Below are 20354 nucleotides of genomic sequence, written 5' to 3'. Positions count from 1 at the left end.
TATTAGATCATGACTGATCTCTCCCTTAAATGCATTAACCTGCCTTTGGTCTCTACCTTTTGAAGCACTTACCTTGCAAAAATCAATTAACACTCTCAGTTTTGAAAATAGCATTTGACCCATCATTAATAAGCTTTTGAAAAGAGCGTTGTATGTCTTTACTCCATTTTATTCGGCAAACGTCCTTCCTGCTTTCACTTCCAAATGATTTAATTTTAATGTTAAGTTTGGTCCCATATTCTAAACTATTCCACAACCTCTTCTGTCAAATCCTTTCATCACTTGGAAATCCTTGCTTGATTGGATCTGCCCTCAATCATTCCAGCCCAGGTGAATACAAACGATATTTGTGCAAATCTTTTCTCAGGTTTTCATCCCACAGACCGTGGTGCCATTCTGTTGAATGTGATGGTTGCAGAGCAGCGGATCAGGATTTTGAAAATTGCTTGGATTTATTATCTTTTTGTCACGCAAGAGTTGTTACATTTTCAGAATTACTTTCTTGGTGTTCTGTTGGAATCCAGCCTGCAACCTCTGCAATATGAGGCTGATTCTTAGACACACTGCACCAAGAAGCAAAAGGCAACCTAGTACTGATAGTCTTCTCTCCTGAGATGCTGCCTGATCTGCTGAGTTACTCCAGCAATTTTGTGTAATATAAGAAAATAACTGCAGATGCTGGTACAAATCGAAGGTATTTATTCACAAAATGCTGGAGTAACTCAGCAGGTCAGGCAGCATCTCAGGAGAGAGGGAATGGGTGACGTTTCGGGTCGAGACCCTTCTTCAGACTGATGTCATGGAGGCGGGACAAAGGAAGGATATAGGTGGAGACAGGAAGATAGAGGGAGATCTGGGAAGGAGGAGGGGAAGCATTTTGTGAATAAATAGTACTGATGTCCAATCATTTAGGAAATACTGAGCTTGAGTTTAGTTTATTGTCACGTGTACTGAGGTACAGGGAAAAGCTTACCTGAAAAGACAGTACATGATTACAATCGAGTCATCCACAGTGTACAGATACATGGTTCAGGGGATAACATGAATAATTTTTGGTGCAAGGTAAAGTCCGATTATAGATAGTCCGAGGGTCTCCAATGAGGTAGATAGTAGCTCAGGAGAGCTCTCTGATTTTTTGTAAGATGGTTCAGTTGCCCGTGAACAGCTGGGAAGAAACTGGGGGGGAATCTCGATGTGTGTGTTTTCACACTTCTGTACCTCTGTGCCCGAGGGGAGAAGAGATAGGGTCCGGGGTGCGACTCGTCCTTGATTATGCTGGTGGTCTTGCCGAGGCAGCGTGAGGTGTGCAAGGATCTTCTGATCTTGGGTCCTTTAACTGATCATCAAAATTCCAAACTGCGTTTCAAAATTAACTCGCCTTCAGTTTCATTCTTCATCACGCTGCATTTCTAAATCTAAAAAGGATAATTAATTCTGCTTTGCATGTTTAAAATGCTACCTTTGACATTTGCACAATGACTGGGGTGAATAACAAATTCTACTGTTGCTCCATTTATTTGAGAATATTATGCAAATTCATTCCAGCAGAAAAAAACTATGCAGAAGTATTTGAGTCCATTAATACCTGACTCCATTACGGGCTTCATTTAAAACTGTTTTGTATATCAGCATTTCAACTGCAAGAGTAATCAACCAGTTAATAATGGATTTTGGGGCGGCAGATGCTCTTTTATAATGAGATTTCAACAAACTCATGAAGAAGCAAGCATGAGATGCAGGGAGTTTTAAGAATCAAGAATTTCGTTTTAAATATTTTTTCTTTCATGTATTCACTGCTGTTTTCATTTTGTATTTTTGAGCAATTATATCAACGCAATGTGTTGTTGGAGAAATAAATTACAGGCTATTGTTCAGCACTCTGCATGTCAAAGTGAAGATTAAATGCAATCCAATTCTATGGAAAATGTTTTATATTGCATTGAGAGTGTTGAGACCCTTCTTCAGACTGAGAGTCGGGGGAGAGGGAGACATAGGGTTATGGAAGGGTAAGGTGTGACAAAGAGAGATCAAAGGGGACGATGATCAAGGAAAATGTAGAATGGTTCATTTTTGGTTGTAGTGAAGGCGACAACAAGGCATGCAATCAGTAAAATGTAATCAGGAGGACAGTGAAACTAGTCGGAGAACTAGGATGGGAGAGGGATGGAGGGAGAGAGAGAGGGGATGCAAGGGTTACTTGAGAAGCTAGAGGTCAATATTAATACCGCTGGGGTGTAAGCTGTCCAAGCGAAATATGAGGCGCTGTTCCTCCAATTTGCATTGGGCCTCACTCTGACATTGGAGGAGGCCCAGGACAGAAAAGTCAGTTTGGGAATGGGAGGGGGAGTTAAAGTGTTAAACTGGACAGTGCAGATTCAATGGGCCGAAGGGCTTGTTTCTGCACTGTATCTCTAAAGTCTCCCTCTTTATATCTTTACCAGCCCTCTTTCGACCTTTATTATGCCTTATATCAGCAGGCATGGGGGAATTTAAAGAAAATATTTTGTCCTGCTACAATGTAATTCTTGGTTTCCAAAGAAATTTCATTATAGAACATTTCATGATATAAAAAAACAATATGTCAATATTGAAGGGGGTTAAGGCTTGAAGGTTTTAGATCTGCGATAACAATGTTATTTTTTCCACAGGATTTTCAACATTGAAGGTCTTTTTAATACCTGCAATGTTGTTTTGTTACTGCTAGCTAAAAATACCAAAGACTGGATGTCATATTGTTTAATGGAATATCATTGCATTAGTGTGAATAGAAGCATTAGATGCCATTTTACATGGTCACATGCAGTGAACCATGGTCTTAAGAGAGAGTGGTGTCTGACCACTGCAGGGTGGTTACATGGAAACACATTATTTCCCTTGACTTTTTTTTCAGGGCAGTTTTTTTTCTCTGCTTGTCAATTTCCAAATTAAATTTAAGTGATCCCCTCGGTCCTGAGAGCAATGCTGTTATAACCCATTGTGGCCCATATAATACAAATAGTATTCCCTAATTCATCAATGGCCTTCTATCCAATTCATGTTATGAAAATATGCGTCATAGCAGAACTATCTGTAAGCTATTTTAAATCAGTAGACAGGACTATCACAGTGGGAATGAGGAAGAACGAATAAAGGGAACTTATTCCCTTTGAGTTTGGTATTATGATTTTTTGCATCAATTTTGAATATTAAAGGCATGGAAGAAATGATTTTGGATAATTTTTAAGACAGAGATAGATAGATTCTTGATTAGTGCGGGTGTCAGGGTTTATGGGGAGAAGGCAGAAGAATGGTGTTAGGAGGGAGAGATAGATCAGCCATGATTGAATGGCAGAGTAGACTTGATGGGCTAAATGGCCTAATTCTGCTCCTGTCAATTACGACCCGATGAGACAGAATGAATCTAGAAAATGCATATAAAAAATATATATATTTGAAATTAGACCATGTGGACCCGTTGGGTCCAAATCTCCCATGCGGCCCTCTCCTGGGCGGGCAAGGAGATACAGGGAAGGGGAGAGGGTGCCACTCACTGTGACATCCGTTTCACCAGCGCTGCAGCCAGAGCGAGCTGTGGTCCCAAAGCCTCCTCTGCATTGGTCTAGCACCCTCCCCCCACCCCACTGCCCCCCATTCCCACTCCCCCCCATTCCCACTCCCCCACCCACTACCCCGCCCCCCATCCCCACTCCCTAACCCACTCCCCCCACCCTCCCCCCTCCCCCCCAACCCCCACTCCCTCCCCAACCCCCACTCCCCTCCCCCCAACTCCCACTCGCCCCCCACCCACAATCCCCTCCCCCCCACTTCCCCCTCCCCCACACTCCCCACTCCCCCCTCCCCCTCCCACCCCTCTCCCCAACCCCCCTCCCTTCCCCCACCACCCCCACCCACTCACCCATCCCATCCCGTTCGGAGTCTTTGGATTGTGCACACATATTGTAAGTTGACATTCGTTGAAAACACGAGATCACGTGTCCGGAAGCGAGCGGCGGCTCGCTACAGGTCCCTGCTGTTTGCACCATCGCAAAGGCGAACTATTGCAAGTCTAACCATCGTAACCAACCTCCCCCCACTCTGGTGACACGTAAGTATTAGTGAGTGGAACGCAACTGCGCAGGTGCGGAGCTTTTGGCATTGAACGGGACCCAACTGCACAGGTGCAGATATGTAAAGCTGCGCATCCATCATTGGCCGTCACTTGGGCGGGTCCCATTGCCTAAAATTGGCGCGCTAACGTGTACTGTTTTGGCTGTGTCCATGGCATGAATATATTAATATACACACAAACAAACAGTTTTACAGACAGACAGACAGACAGACAGACAGACAGACAGACAGACAGACAGACAGACAGACAGACAGACAGACAGACAGACAGACAGACAGACAGACAGAGACAGACAGACAGACAGACAGACACACAGACACACAGACACACAGACACACAGACACACAGACAGACAGACAGACACTGAGTTTGGTCGAACAGATATGAGTGTCACAGACAGGAAGGGAAGATGGAGATGGGTCATTGCACAGTCCTTGATGATCCCTTAATAAGAAGTATTCAAAGGATAACAGTTAAGGATGTCCTGCACTTTCATGTGTTTCAATCACAACCCTAAAGCTGATAAAGAAATAGCTGTGATTCTTTAAAGCAATTAAGCTGAACAGCATTGATTATTAGAGAGGTCTACAGGCTATCAAATGCAAACCTTGATACAATGCCTTATCCGATGAAAGAATCAAATGTGATGCTACATCACACCACTCATACAAGAGAGTAAGGCTTGAAAGCAGGACGAAGCACTTAAATTTGCAGAGGAGTATTTCTTTACAGAGGTGACCAAAAATAACCACACCTGTTTTTCAATTGGAATGAAATAACTAAAAATTGCTGTTCAATTTTTTTAAATGTCCATTGTTTTCTTTAGCAATTGGGGAATAGAAATGTATCTATTTCTACCAACTGGGTGAGTCATTTATGCACTGATATTAAAAAAACATAATTTCAGGGCAATTCTCTAATTCATTATAAGTGCCTCTGTTGTTAATTTGTAAAAAAAACATGACCAGGCCTGACCCATCTGTCTTTCATTAGGATACATGTCTATTCTGAAACAGTTTGGAGAACCTCTGATTTCTTTTGCATCTTCATGCATTTTGTTTTCCTATTTTTCTACCTCTTTTATAAATGGAATTATTTTACGTGTTAATCTCTACCAACAGTGGATTTGACTTTAAAGTGATTTATTTCTTTGGTCTTATATTTATATAATTTAGACTTTATAGATACAATGCGGAAACAGGCGCTTTGGCCTACCGAGTCCGTGCCAACCAATGATCGCCCTGTACACCAGCGCTATCCGATACACTAGAAACAACTTTGCTATTTAGCAAAACCAATTAACCTACAAACCTGTACGTTTTTGGAGTATGGGAGGAAACTAGAGCACCAGGAGAAAACCCACACGATCAAAGGGAGAATGTACAAACTCCTTAAAGACAGCACCCGTGGTCAGGATCAAACCTTGGTCTCTGGCACTGTAAGACAGCAACTCTACCACTGTGCCACCTCATATCTTAAATCTATTCTGTACATTATCTTTCTTTGCTTATCAATGCAAAAGTATTGTCAAGAAGCTACATCCTCAATGTTGTTAATGTTATGTCTTCTCATTCTTAAACAAATATTAAGATACTTGTGTAGGCTTTGATTTCTCACGAGAATGATGGTGAAGCAACCAGCCACTACACTGTGATAGACATTAGTTTTCTATGAGCGCAATTAAGATATTCGATCCAGTTGAATCATCATCTCCTAACCTCTATTGCTCCCAGTGCAAGTTCAGGGAAATAAGGGCGAAGGGAAGGGGAATGCTCAAAGCTGCCCTAAAAGATCATTATTTTAAAAGATATTTAGCAGATGGTGGTAAAGACACACACAATTGCGGTATCGATGAATGGAGCTGCATCGATACTGCAATTGTGTTGTCTTTACCACCATTCTCATGAGAAATCAAAGCCTTCACAAGTATCTTAATATTTGTTTAAGAATTAAAAGACATAACATTAACAACATTGCGGATGTAACTTCTTGACATAATACTTTTGCAAATTACACTTTGTGCATCTGCCAGCCCACTGTATCAAAATCAGTCCCACTTTTTAGTTTAAATTGGTTTAGAGATAAAGCATGGAAACAGTCCCTTCGACCCACTGAGTCCATGCCAACCGCGTGTTCACACTAGTTCTATGTTGTCCCACTTTCCCATCTACCCCCTGCATGTTAAGACCAATTCAGAGGGCTATTAACCTACAAACCCCCTCATATTTGGAGCAACCAGATGAGACCTATGTAGTTACAAGGAGAATGTGCAAACTCCACACATGAGTGGAGTTCAGGATCGAGCCCGAGTCTCTGGCGCTGTGAAGAGATAGCTCTGCCAACTGTGCCACTGTTCCACCCTAAAGGGAACATTGAATGATCTGATTTTAAGTGATGACCCACCCCCCCCTTTCTCCTCTCCTTTTCCTGTGCCACCCATCCATTGCACTAGTTAATCTATGCTCCTCTCAGTGCCCTGAAATTTCATACTTAGCTTTTGCTGTCCTCTCCTTTTACACTTTCTTGACCTCTCTATTGATTTTTCACGAGTATCGGTACTCTGTGAGGATTTGACCTGCTTAATGTGTAGGACAGGTATTTCTCTAAAGCCTACCTGTGTTGAAATAGGTAGGGATTGAGCCAGTACCGGCAGTACCTTGGGATGGGTTGAGTAAATTATGACATATCGGAATTTCTATGTTACTGAGCCTTCATCTGAATTATGCGATTGCAATAATATTAAGTAATTGCTGATACTCAAATCTCCATTCCCCATCTCTGAGATACATCCTTAACCCCACATACATATGCCAACCCCAATTTTTAAACCAGTGAATAGATTTAGGTTTATTATTGTCACGTGTACCGAGGTACAGTGAAAAGCTTTGTTTTGAATGCCAGCCGATCAAATCCGATAATACTCTACATAAATACAATCAATCCATGCACGTATAATAGATAGAGTGGAGGGAAAGACGCAGAGTGCAGAATATAACTCTCAGCATTGTAGTGTGGTAGTTCCAGTTGAGAAGAAACTGTTCCATGAATCTGGAGGTATGTGTTTTCACACTTCTGTCCCTTTTGCCTGATGGGAGAGGGGAGAAATGTCCATGAATTGATCAGTTTTAAGTCTGGAAATTAATCAGTTTAGTAAATTCTGTTGTCAATTGTGATCCCGTTTAATGGGTACATGTCTGATTTTGCAATTCCAGGCTAAGTGGAATCATGATTTTAAGTGAATCATGAAAAAGTGCTGTTATAACTCGGCGGGTCAGGCAGCATCTTTGGGGGGAAAAAAGGGTGGGTTATGTTTCGGACAGAAAGTAGGTGGTGGGTGGGTGGGTAAGTGGGGGGTGGGCAGGCGGTGGGGTGGGGGGGAGAGGGGACAAGAAAAAACCCGGACCACTCAGGGCCAGCCACAAATGACCTCTGGCAGGGTGTTGGCTGGTGGGTCCATTGTTGGATAAGGAAGGTGCGATCTCAAGAGAAACATGTGGAGAACAGTGGAACTGGTAAAACGACTGGGAAGGAGGAAGGGGGCAAGGACACAAAGTGCTGGAGTAACTCAGCGGGTAGAATTATGGTTGTTGTTTATGTATTGACATGTGGATTTTACTACATGCACGCGTTCAAGAAGGAAGCAATGAGTTGAACACCCGCATCGTAAACATTTCCTCTGGCTCACACCCTAGTGCTTTTTAAATAGTCATTAAAGAGCCCCGCAGTTCCTCCTTGCATGAGGCAACATTATGTTTAATAAAATGTGTGTGTGTGTAGGCTACAAAAGGCCTTTACCCAGGACCTACCTGGAGCTTCAATATTAAACACATACCTGCTGCGAAAGATAGACTCAAAGTGCTGGTAGTATAAGAAAATAACTGCAGATGCTGGTACAAATCGAAGGTATTTATTCACAAAATGCTGGAGTAACTCAGCATGTCAGGCAGCATCTCGGGAGAGAAGGAATGGGTGACGTTTCGGGTCGAGAACCTTCTTCAGACTCCAAAGTGCTGGAGTAACTCAGCGGGTCAGGCAGCTTCTCTGGAGAAAAAGGATGGGTGATGTTTCCGGTTGGACTACTCCTTCAGACTCATTCTTGCATACACTTGCAAACCTGCTGCAAGTTTAGTTACAGTTCCTCCATTCGGAAGTTGAGTTCTTACAAATTGCTATCCCAAATCATGCAAAAACAATTTTCATTTAAATGCCAAAATTGAGTGCCAGCAATCGGCTGACTCAGTTTCAGTACACAGCAGTGCTCCAGAATGCAGGCAACACGTTGAAAGGTAATTTATGAGTATAATCTTCCAAAAGTCATGCTTTCCGAGCATACACAACACTTCTTTCCTAACTGCTCTTTCATTGGAACTTTTGACTCTTGACTCTTGTGATGTTTGAAGATACAGCATGGAAGCAAGCCCTTCATCCCACCGAGACCACGCTGACCATTAAACACCCTGCTTTCACTTGTGCCATGTTATCCCACTATCCTACAAATAATCTGCAAACTCGCAGGTCTTTGGGAGGTGGGAGAAAATTGGAGCACTTGGAGGAAACCCACGCAGTCAAAGGGAGAACGTGCAAACTCCACACAGCCAGCACCCGAGGTCAGAATCGAATCCGGGTCTGGTTTATGCAATCAAGTCTTGCCAGTTCAACTTGGGCAGTGGAAAAGTTAAAACATTGTAACACATTAAGCTGCTTCCAAGTTTCTTGATCGGCTGAAAGTATTGATTAAACATTGGCGCACAAACTCCAAGCATTATTTTGCATGCTGTGCTAAATTACAAAGTGTTGGCAAGAAGAGAATAAGTGACACTGCTTCATATTCTGCTTGGAGCAGAATCAGTTCGTTGTGTCTAATTTTATATCCCGGAATTTACCGGGACTGTGAGGGAAATGCAAATACACCCTTGGCTGGAAATGCTATTTAATCTGGGTAACTATTGATTGGTAAATAAACAAACTTCCAGAGAATGCTCAAGAATGTCTCAAAGGACTTAAAAGCGTAAAGATTTTTTTGGCATACTTTTATGACATGATGTATTTGTCAATTTTTGAATGACTTTTGTTGCTATCTGAGCAAGGTGCTTTCTGAGTAAGAAGTCATCCTTGTGTGGCATCTGATAAATGCCATGAGATGGGCTGAAGAGATTTAAAGTAATATCCTCTGAGTTTCCAGTAACCAGAATGATCGGCTCAGTGATAGAGTTGCTGCTTTACAGCATCCTAGACCCCAGTTTAATCCTGACTACAGGTCCTGTCTGTACGTTTTCACTGTGACTGTGTGGGTTTTCTCTGGGTGCTCCAGTTTCCTCCTCACTCCAAAGATGTACAGATTTGTAGGTTAATTGACCTGTAAATTGTCTCCAGTATGCAGGATAGAAGAAGTGGATCGGTGAGCCATGGTCGGTGCCATCTCGGTTTAATGAAGGGCCTGTTTCCACATTGTATCTCTAAAGTCGAAAGGCATAAGTTAACGGCACCTAACTCTGCATTACCAATTGCCTATATAGCAGTACAACAATATAGTTTGCAAAAGCAAGGCCAGATCCAGGAAACAAAAATGCAGTGGAATCTGAACATTGTAAACATCTGGTTATTAATGCATGAAACTCTTACTTGTATAACAAAAACCTTTGTATGCAGGAGATATGCAAACTGTGATTGAAGATGTAACCTTTACAAGAATATTGTTTGAGAAACATTTTTCAGTAAAAACTGTGATGCACAGTGGCTCAGCAGTTAAGCTGCTGCCTTACAGAGGCAGAGACCCAGGTTTGACCCCGACTACGGATGTTGTCTGTATGGAGTTTATACATTTCCCCTGTGACCACCTGGGTTTTCTCCCGGTGCTCCACTTTCCTCCCACACTCCGCTTCATAACGAGAGGAGTTGAATATAGGAGCAAAGAGGTCCTTCTGCAGTTGTACAGGGCCCTAGTGAGACCCCACCTGGAGCATTGTGTGCAGTTTTGGTCTCCTGATTTGAGGAAGGATATTCTTGCTATTGAGGGAGTGCAGCGTATATTCACGTTTATTCCCGGGATGGCGGGTCAGTCATATGATGAAAGAATGGAGCGACTGGGCTTGTATTCACTTGAATTTAGGATGTGGGGATCTTATAGACACAATTAATGCAGGAACCATGTTCCCGATGTTGGGGGAGTCCAGAACCATGGGAAACAGTTTAAGAATAAGGGGTAGGCCATTTAGATCAAGATGAGGAAAAACATTTTCACACACAGTTGTGAATTTGTGGAATTCTCTGTCTCAGAAGGCATTGGAGGCCGATTCACTGGATGCATTCAAGAGAGAGTTAGTTGGAGCTCTTGGGGCTAGCGGAATCAAGGGGTATGGGGGGAAGGCAGGAATGGGGTACTGATTGTGGTTGATCAGCTATGATTGCATTGAATGGCGTTGCTGGCTCAAAGGGCCAAATGGCCTCTTCCTGCAGCTTTTGTCTATGTACAGCTTTGCAGGTTACTTGGCTTTTGTAACTTGACCCTGATGTATAGAATAGTACTCGTACATGAGGTGATCGTTGGTCGGCGCGTGTTCGCTGGTCCAAAGAGCCTGTTTCCACACTGTATCTCTAAAGTCTAAAGTAAATTGGTATAGTAGAATTTGTAATTAGCAAGCATATGTATGACACAAAAGTTGGGGATAGTACACAGGTTGCCAAAGTCAACCACAGGAAATAGATCAGATGGAAAGTTGGGTGGAAATTTAGCAGATGGATTTGAATCCTGACAAGTACATTTTTGGAAATCAAATAGGGTTAGTACATATACAGTAAATGAATGAATGAATAGGTTTATTGGCCAAGTATGTACACATACAAGGAATGTGCTTTGGTGCTCTGCTCGTAAGTAACAACACGAACATACAGTAAACAACTAAGAATGAAGCATAAAACCTGCTCCTCCCATCAATGACTTAATTGGCTCTTCTGACTTGCAGTAGGTCGAGGGCTGCAGTACATTGACCGGAACTGTCAATGGATCTCTTGGATCTCTTTGGCTCCACCTGTTCTATGGTCCTTCCACTGTATGGTATCCATTGCAGTTTTGCCACCTGGCACTTCATTTCTCAGTGCATCCTCTCCTATTTCTGTCATGTTCTTTCACACTCCTGAGCAAATCACGGTTGGGGAGGAAATGTTAAAGGGATTGGTCGGTGCACTGAGAGCCTGCATTGCTTTTGTCCCCCGAACATGACAGCCAGGAAGAAATAATCAGAATACATATAACCGCTTTAATCAGTATGACTGGAATCCGAGATACATTTGATTCATTGCTCTGCACTGTTTGTGAAAGAGCAATAAATTTGTCATTCTTTATGTGTCCTGGACATGCAGGAAATGATTTTTGCCCTTTGTTCAGAGTTAACAGGAATTTGCAGTGCAGATACACATTGTTCAACTCAGCTAATCTATGCCAGTGTGAAGCCATTAATATTTTTTTTCACAATTTGCAAATTGAATGGTTTAATCAAGATACCAAATTTTAATCATATTCTTTGTGTGTGTTCTTTTTTTATAGGTAAGGTGATATTGGTTGTTATTTATTGTGGTATTCTGCAGAATGTGGCAAGGTTGGAGAAAGAGTTCTCTGCAGTTCGCTCTGCATGGGTAAGTGATGAGAATATTGTATATTGTGCCTGTTATTTTACATTGAGAAGTACCACATTGGATTGCTGCTCATCTGATGTTTTGTGGCATCTGCTTATGTAAATGATTTGTTATAAAGGACTTCTATTGTGGCTGTGGACAAATTGGAATGGAATTGGAGCATGGTTGACTACATTAATTACACGAGGCCTGGTATTCTTATAGAACGTGGCAATGGTCTTTGCCTCTGAAATTCTCAGCAGATGCGATCTTGGGTAAATTCAATTCAAGGTTAACAGGTTGTTTCTCCAATTGTGAGTTCACAATTCACATGAATGCAATTGGTCTCCATTTTGTTTGAGCACATGCATCCATTATAATTTACAGCTGGATCAAGGATGAATGTAGGAATTGTGTTTTGTGTACTTTAGTAGCATGTAGAATTGTGCGTAAGAATATATGCACACGTATTTGCAATTATATATATGTTTTATATATATATAAATATATACTTATATACTTAAATATACCTTTATATATATTTTATATATATCTGCAAATTTAAAAAAAACATATATATATATATATATATATATATAAATAATATGTTATACACACACATGCAGTTGTATAAGATGTTTCCATTTATATTTCATGAGTGGTTTAGTCTAAATTTTGTGCAAGAACAAAATGTAGAATTGTGTGTAAGAATACACGCGCATGTATTTGCAGGTTTTATATATATATATATATATATATATATATATATATATATATATCTCATACATGCAGTTGCATAAGGTGTTTGTTTCCATGTTTATTTCATGTGTGGTCTAAGCGCAATTTTATGCATTTCAAGAGAATAAGAAATAAAGATAAAGGATGAACATGGGATGATAAATTACAGCCTCAGAACAGAATACCTGAATTTTACTTTTGTGCTTTTGTCCAAACACAAGAACAAATGTAAGCAATTGCAAGAGCGATAGTGTTCTTCTGGATCGAGGAAGTTGGCCACCTGCTGTAATTCAAGAGCATAACAGAGCTATCAGTACTTACCACTGGTCTCAGGGCAAAGGCAAAATATTCTATACCATTGTAATAGAAAGAGTGTACTGTGCAAGGCAGTAGGATTTTGTGAGTCATTATTAGTTAATGGTGCTCTGCCCACTTACTGTGCATTTATCATTAATCAGCATAAATAAGGAACTGAAATGTGTGCTTTAGGACATATTCTCAAATGATATTTGTGAACATTTTCAGTTCTGTATGTGCAATAATTCATTCCTGCATCATTAACCTTTTCGAGACTGGTCATTTTCATTCCACAGACAGTAAGGCATGCGTCAGTGCTGCATATAAAGCACATTAGTGCCTGTTTCCTTCTGACGCATCTTAAAAATTTGAGCAAGGTCTTGCAGGAGATTGGGAGTTTAATTAGCCACTCATCTTGAAAGTGTTGAGAACCTCGGGCTACTTTTCTCAAGGGCCTGTTTTGTAGATACTGGTCTTCCAAAGACATGCATTTTGTTTATTGTTAATAAGAACAAAATCACTGAGCGTGTTACAATATAAACTCAATTTATCAGTCCTGTTGATGGCCCACTTGCTGAGTATTCTACATTTGGGCGGGTATCACTGCATCAGGCACTGTAGGTGAATAGCTCTATCATGCAGCAATAATGTAGAATACAAAACAAATGGGCTTTGGATGTTTCTGTCCAGAAATTCCTCTGTTGCTTCATGAGAACTGAATTGTTCTCTCTGTCACATGGTGACAATTGAGCAACGTTGAGGTGTAAGGGATGGAAGAAAAGGTCATAGTATTGATATTAGTCAGATGATTAATAGAAAACATCATTCGTCCAATAAATCGTTACCTGCATTTTTCAGTGGAAGTGTCACTGACATTGGGATTTTAGGACTAGTTCAAAGGTCCCCAATTTGTTGACCACACTTTTCAATTTTGTTCTGACTTTGGATGCAAACTGTACAATGTTCAGTAGAGCCATTGCACTCTGGTTTTTCCTAGCACAAGAACAATAAGTCCCATCATAGGTCCCATCAAGTCAGATATCTCCCACAATTAGTTTTTTAAATAGGCAACGTCTTTATTTTGGATTAATTAATTTTGCATTTCATTTATATCAACTTGAATTTTAAATGTTTTTGTTAATCTTGGATTAGTTAATCTTGGAAACCATACTTTTGCTACTTTATGTTATGTTTGTTTGAGTTTTTAACAACTTTTGATAAATTTGGAATCTTTCTGGATGTCAAGGCCTTGTAGAAAGATTTGTTGCCTTTGACTGGTTTGACAGCCAGCTATACCTGAATGCTTTGGCTGTCTGTAAAGGCTGTTTCAATCATCTCGCAGGTCAGGTTTATTTTGTACACAGGATATCTCCCGCCAACCCCGACCTCTTATACCTGGGTTATGTGACAGTGTAAGGTCGCTCAACGTCCAGGCATCACGCTATCTTTCCACTGAGTATCTTTGCAGCACTGAGCCACAACAGTGGACCTGCAAAAGGCACTGAAATTCTTACAGCAACAGGTGTCTCACCACAGCATTAGGCTCTGGCCTCTTGAGGCAGTTCAGTTTGGAAGAAAATAAGTGAATATATATGTGTGTGTGTGTGCGCGTGTGTGTGTGTAAATAAATGTGTGTGTATGTATACGTATATACAATTCGATAGAACTTTATTTATCCCAGGAGGGAAATTGGTCTGCCAACAGTTATAAAAACACAACAAAATACACAAAACATTAAATTAAAGTGACAAGTGGAAAGGATTGGGGATGTACAAAGATTGGGGGGGGGGGGGGGGGAGTCAGTCCACTGCATAACAGAAGGGGGAGGAGTTGTACAGTTTGATCGTCACAGGGAAAAAGGATCTCCTGTGGTGTTCTGTGCTACATCATAGAGGAACCAGTCTGTTGCTGAAGGTGCTCCTCAGGTTGACCAGTGTGTCATGTAGGGGGTGAGCTGTATTGTCCCAGATGCTCCGCTGTTTGAGGAGCATCCTCCCCTCCAAGACCATCTCCAGTGAATCCAACTCCATTTCCAGGATGGGGCCAGCCTTGCTGATGAGCTTGTTAATCCTGTTGCCGTGTGTGTGGAGTTCTGTGCCACATCCACAACTCTCTGCACAACTCTCAGTCTTGGGCAGAGCTGTTGGCAAACCAAGCTGTGATGCATCCCAATAGGATGCTTTTAACGGTGCATGTACAGAGATTGGTAAGACTCATTGGAGGCAAGTTGCATCTCCTGTCTGACAGAGTGATTGTGAGCATGACAGAGTGATTGTGAGCAAGATGCCAGGCAAACCTGGGTTCTGTTGTTGTATTCCATTTGTCATCCTGGAGTCTCTGTACATGTGGATAAAATGGGGTCTTCCCTTCAATTGCCTGAATGTTGCCATATCACGCATGATTTGATCTATCAGTTAGGTTACAATGAAAGTAGTCTGTAAAGTTTCATGCACACCACTGTAGAGAGATCATTGCATCAGCATGAGTCCTTCATGTGGATTTAGTTGGATCATTCCAGTAGTGAGAAGTTGCATCTTTGTGAAAATAGAAATGAGATAATAGGGCTGGTTCCACTACAGTAGCGAAATCTTCAGAGATTTAATGGGAAATTATTTAATTATGAATTTTAATCGATAAATTCCCCGTTTATCCATTTTTGGGTGTTACTGCCAAAGAGTCAGGAATTTATATCACCACAAATGAAGGATAAATCAAAGGAGAAATGTAAGAATTGTTGTTGAAGAATACATGGAGAAAAACCAGGGGATTCGGATTAATGTTGGAATTCTTGACACCTGCAAAGGTACATACACAAAATGCATGTGAAAGGATAATAAAATTCTAATATTCAAATTGTTTTAACACTGTTCCATTTATTCATAGGTGCTTCATATTTCATTCAGATATATACAAAGGGCCATTCTGTGGAGCAATAAACTGAATGCTTGAAGAACTTAGTGGCCCAGGAGTCTATTCCCTCCACAGACGCAACCTGACCTGCAATGTTCCTTCAGCACTTTGTTCCCCCCCCCCCCAAGATTCATCATCTGCAGTCTCTTGTATCACAATTCTCTTGAGGGCTTATTTTTCTGAAGTAAAATAGCCTTGGTCGGGGAGATATAATGAAATGGTAGGAGCTCTTAATTTCCAGTTGATCACATTTACATCTGTCATACAGCTCGGTACATATGATAAACCTCGCCGGTATCTCATTTGGACAAAGCATCTATAAGAAAATAGCGTAGTATTTTGAATTTTTCAGTAAAGCTGTTTGTCAGATTGTATTACTTTGACATTCATTTTGTCTAGCTGCCATGCTCCCTGAAACTTTTACATAATGGATGTTCAATCAAGTATTTTATGCTTTTGCTTTATGTTCTAATCAATCAGTATCTGGATATAAAATTGCACAATTCTTCAAAATAAGATACCATTAGATTCCTACTAGGATTTTTTCCCGTGTACAATATTCCATGCTGCTTCCTGCAACCAGCATCCTGGTCTTGTCATATTCCTATTTATCTGACCTAGTTCTACTCAATATTCACAAGCAGATTTAAAGTAATTGTTACAATCTATTCAGCAAATTTAATCTTGGTCAAGGGGGAATAGCACATATTCATTAGTATCTCATTAACAAAGGGTGTCTGGTAGAAACAAGTAACTGCAGATGCTGGTTTACACTGCAGAAAGACACAAAGTGCTGGAGTAACTCAACGGGTTAGGCAGCATCTCAGGAGAACATGGATAGGTGACATCAGACTCAGGGTCCCGACCCAAAATGTCATCCATCCTTTTTCTCCAGAGATGCTGCCTGACTTGTTAAGTTACTCCAGCAAACAAAGGAACTTTGTTCTTGTATGGCTGTTTATTCCCACAATTTTACCACACCTACCAGCCTTTCCAGAATTGTTTTTGTGTTCCCAGTAAAGATACCCGCGGGTGCCAGGTGGGTATGAAGCAGCACAACAGCAAATGATTCAAGCCCCTGGATGTTAGATGCCATTGGCACTAAATGATCAACGACAACAACAACACACTCAACAATCCAATGGCCAGATACAACTTTACCTGTGGAAGGAGTGGGAGGGTCTGCCTGTTGGCGGCAGTGATAGAGTTGCTGCCCACAGCGCCAGGGACCCGGGGTCGATACTGACAACGGGTGCTATCCGTATGGAGCTCGTACATTCTCCCCGAGATCTGTGTGGGATCTCCAGCTTCCTCCCACACTCAAAAGACGTACAGGTTTGTAGATTAATGGGCTTCTGTAAAAATGATAACTTGTCCCTAGTGTGTCGGATAGTGTGTGGGGATCTCTGGTCGGGGCGGAGTAGGTGGACCAAAGGAGCAGTTTCCACGCCTTATCTCTAAACTAAACTAGTCAGCCACAGCAGGAAATGCAACCGCAGATGGAAGAAACATTTCCCTCTTCAAACAAGACAACATCAAATCCGCGCAGTCATCTCTCACAGATGGACGGATGCTAACTAGTAAGGAAATGCTGAGAAATTAGAGGATTAACAAGCTTAAAGTCATGATGGTATTCAAAATAACAGCAAGCCAGATGATAAATAAACCAGCATCTGCAGCTCCTGACCCGAGGATAATTCTTCCATATCACCAGTGACAATATTACAATGGAAATGGAGAACAGATGACAATTGTAATATGTTCACATCATATCAATAAACATTATACCATTTCACTGCACCCCTGTTCAACTCTTATAACACAATAACTTAATCCGGATAGATAAAAACCCCATAAATCCTAGGTTTCCAAAATTTTTAGTAATTATTGACCCACATGACTTTGGTTTTATTGTTTTGCCAAGATACAGTGAAAAACTTTGTGTGCTATTCATACCGTACATAAGTAAATTGAGAAAATGCAGAATATGGTGGTTTAGATTTAAAAAAATTATAGATAAAAAGTATAGTGCAATGGCCACAAAAAGATAGATTGTGAAATCAGGAATTCATCCTTAATATATGAGAGAGCCGTTCAAGAATCTGATAATAGCAGGGAGGTAATTACTGTTGTATTAATTACAGGTTGTTACTGTTGTATCTTCTTCCAGATGGGAGAGGGAAGAAGAGATAATGTGAGTGGTTGTGAGTGGTCCTTTATCCCGTGACAGTGGCACTGCGGTGGAGTTGCTGCCTTTCAGCACATGAGACCCTTGTTCAATTCTGCCTACAAATGTTCTCTGTATCGAGTTTGTTATTTCTCCCTGTGATTGCATGGGTTTTGTTCGGATGCTCCAGTTTCCTCCCACATTCCAAAGACGTGCAGATTTTGTAGGTTAATTGGCTTCTGTAAATTGACCCTCGTGTGAAGCACAGAACTAATGTATGGGTGATCGTTGGTCATCGTGGACTGTGGGCCAAAGGGCCTGTTTCCAAACTGTATCTCTGACCAAAAATGCAGACGCAGTCGATGGATTAGAGTCTGGTTTGCACAATAGGCTATGCTACGTTCACAACTCTCTAATTCCTTGCGACCTTGGATGCAATAATTGCCAAGCCTATGGATACTTTGTATGGTGCATCTGTAGAAATTGGTAAATGTCACTGGAGACATGCCAGATTTCCGTAGCATTCTGAAGAAGTAGTGAGTGTAGTTGTGCCTTCTTGGCTGTAGCATTAATTTGGTTGGACAAGGGCAAATTGTTGGTGATATTTACACCTAGGAATTTGATGCTCTCGACCATCTCCACTTCAGGGCCATTGATAACGATGAGGGCCTGACTTCCTGAGGTCGATGTCCAGTTCCTGTGTTTTGCTGACATTTATTGAAAGATTTGTTGTATTGACACAGTGTTACTAAGTTTCCCATCTTCCTCCTAATCACCGCCATATTGTTTGAGATCTGGCCCATTATGGTGGTATTTGTTTGCATTTACTGCAACTGTTAATGGAGTTAGAGCAGAATTTGGCTGCATAGAGTTGAGTGCGTACGGCTGTGTAGGCCAAGCCAATGGATATTTTGAAGGTGGAGATGGACAGATTCTTGATTAGTCAGTGTGTCAGGGTAATGGGGAGATGGCAGGAGAATGGGCTTGAGAGGGAAAGATAGATCAGCCTTGAATGAATGGTGAAGTAGACTTAATGGGCTGAATTGACTAATTCTGCATCTATCACTTATGAACACGATACACCAAGGATCTGATTATACAGCGTTTTAGGGCACTGGTATTGAGAATTATCGTGGAAAAGTTGTTGTTGCCCACCCTTTCTGAATGTGGGTTGAAGGTCATGGAGTCAAGGATCCATTTGCAGAGGGGGTGCTGAGTCCAAGTTCCAGGTGTTGGGAGTTGCATTTGGCTGGAGCTGTGGTGTTGAAAATGGAGCTATAGTCAATAAATCATAGTCCGACATAGGTGTCCTTATTATCCAGGCATTCCAGAGAAGAGTGTAGAAGCCGGGGAAATGGCGTCCGCTGTGGACCTGCCATCATGTAGGAAATCAAGGCAAGTCTGCACAGTTGGAGTTAATGTGCATCATGACCAGCCTCTTGATGATGGTGGAGTTAATAAATTCAATAGAACTACATTTGAAACCAAATGGTATAGTGATTAAAAATAACGATTCAAAGAGGATCATTTTCCAAAAGCAAGAATTCATTATTCCTACTTTCATTTTTTGTCATTTGCATTCCCGGATACAGATGAGTGATCTGGCTGTGATTGTAGTGCAGTTTCTGAGTCTGATGTTGCCGTAAGAATGAGGAAGAAGAAAAATGCCTCGGGCCAAAAGTTTTATGTGATTATTTCAGGAACGATGCAAGACATTAGCAAAATGAGCCGAAAGGATTTGACTAATACAATGAATAAGAAAGAAAAATCTCCCAGGATTAAAGTTTGGTTCGCCTTAATAAAGGCCAAATGTCAGATTCCATTAAAATATGATTACCTCCTTCTTCAAACATATATCTCCTTCAACTTCTCTACCTCAACACTTGTTTTGAAGTTGCCCCTTCGAGCCTGCCATCATTAATATTTATTTTAGATGTTCAAAGTCAAATGTTTTTGATAAAATGCTTTGGGATACTTTAGTTTATTGGAAACAGGCCCTTCAGCCCCACCAAGCCTGCGCCAACCAGCCATCACCCTGTACACTCGTTCTATCCTGCACACGAGAGACAATTCACAGAAGCAAGTTAACCTTCAGACCTGCACGACTTTGGAATGTGGGAGGACACGGGAGCACCCAGAGAAAATGTACGTGGTCCCAGGAAGAACGTACAATCTCCAAAATGAAAGCACTCCTAGTCAGGATGGAGCCCGGTCCTCAGGCGCAGTAAGGCATCAACTCTACCGCTCCGCCATTGCGCCAGCCTTAAGTAATGTTTAAGATGCTGGTTTTTGTGCAAGGGGATCTGGATATTATTGGATAGTTTTTATACATCAGATTGTATAGGTTTCATTGTGTTCAGAGATATTGAGACTTTGAAATGCAGCTGAAATAGAGAGAAGATATCTAAAACTGAACAATTAGCTGCATTGGTAACCTACATGAGAAGGATGTACTCAAATTGACCTCCTTCCATGAACCACATTGTAATCATATGAATAGAAGTCAGCATGTTTTCTGCATGA

General features: G+C 41.3%; 1 protein-coding gene across 2 annotated transcripts in view; it reads left to right on the top strand.

Moving 5' to 3' along the window:
• lsamp (limbic system associated membrane protein) overlaps positions 1–20354 on the top strand; it is a 1629956-nt gene that overhangs the window by 673229 nt on the left and 936373 nt on the right. The window contains exon 1 of one of the 2 annotated variants that reach the window (XM_078409131.1): positions 11652–11740. The exons of the other annotated variant lie outside the window; for it this stretch is intronic. Within the exon in view, the coding sequence (XP_078265257.1) occupies positions 11737–11740 (4 nt within the window). The 5' untranslated portion in view covers positions 11652–11736. Of the gene's footprint in view, positions 1–11651; positions 11741–20354 lie in introns of those variants that run through there. 2 annotated transcript variants of the gene reach the window in all.

The sequence above is a fragment of the Rhinoraja longicauda genome, chromosome 12 (assembly GCF_053455715.1).
Source record: "Rhinoraja longicauda isolate Sanriku21f chromosome 12, sRhiLon1.1, whole genome shotgun sequence".
Classification (NCBI taxonomy): Eukaryota; Metazoa; Chordata; class Chondrichthyes; order Rajiformes; family Arhynchobatidae; genus Rhinoraja; species Rhinoraja longicauda.
Note: the sequence above shows the minus strand (reverse complement) of the source record. Positions and strands in the feature narration are given on the sequence as shown.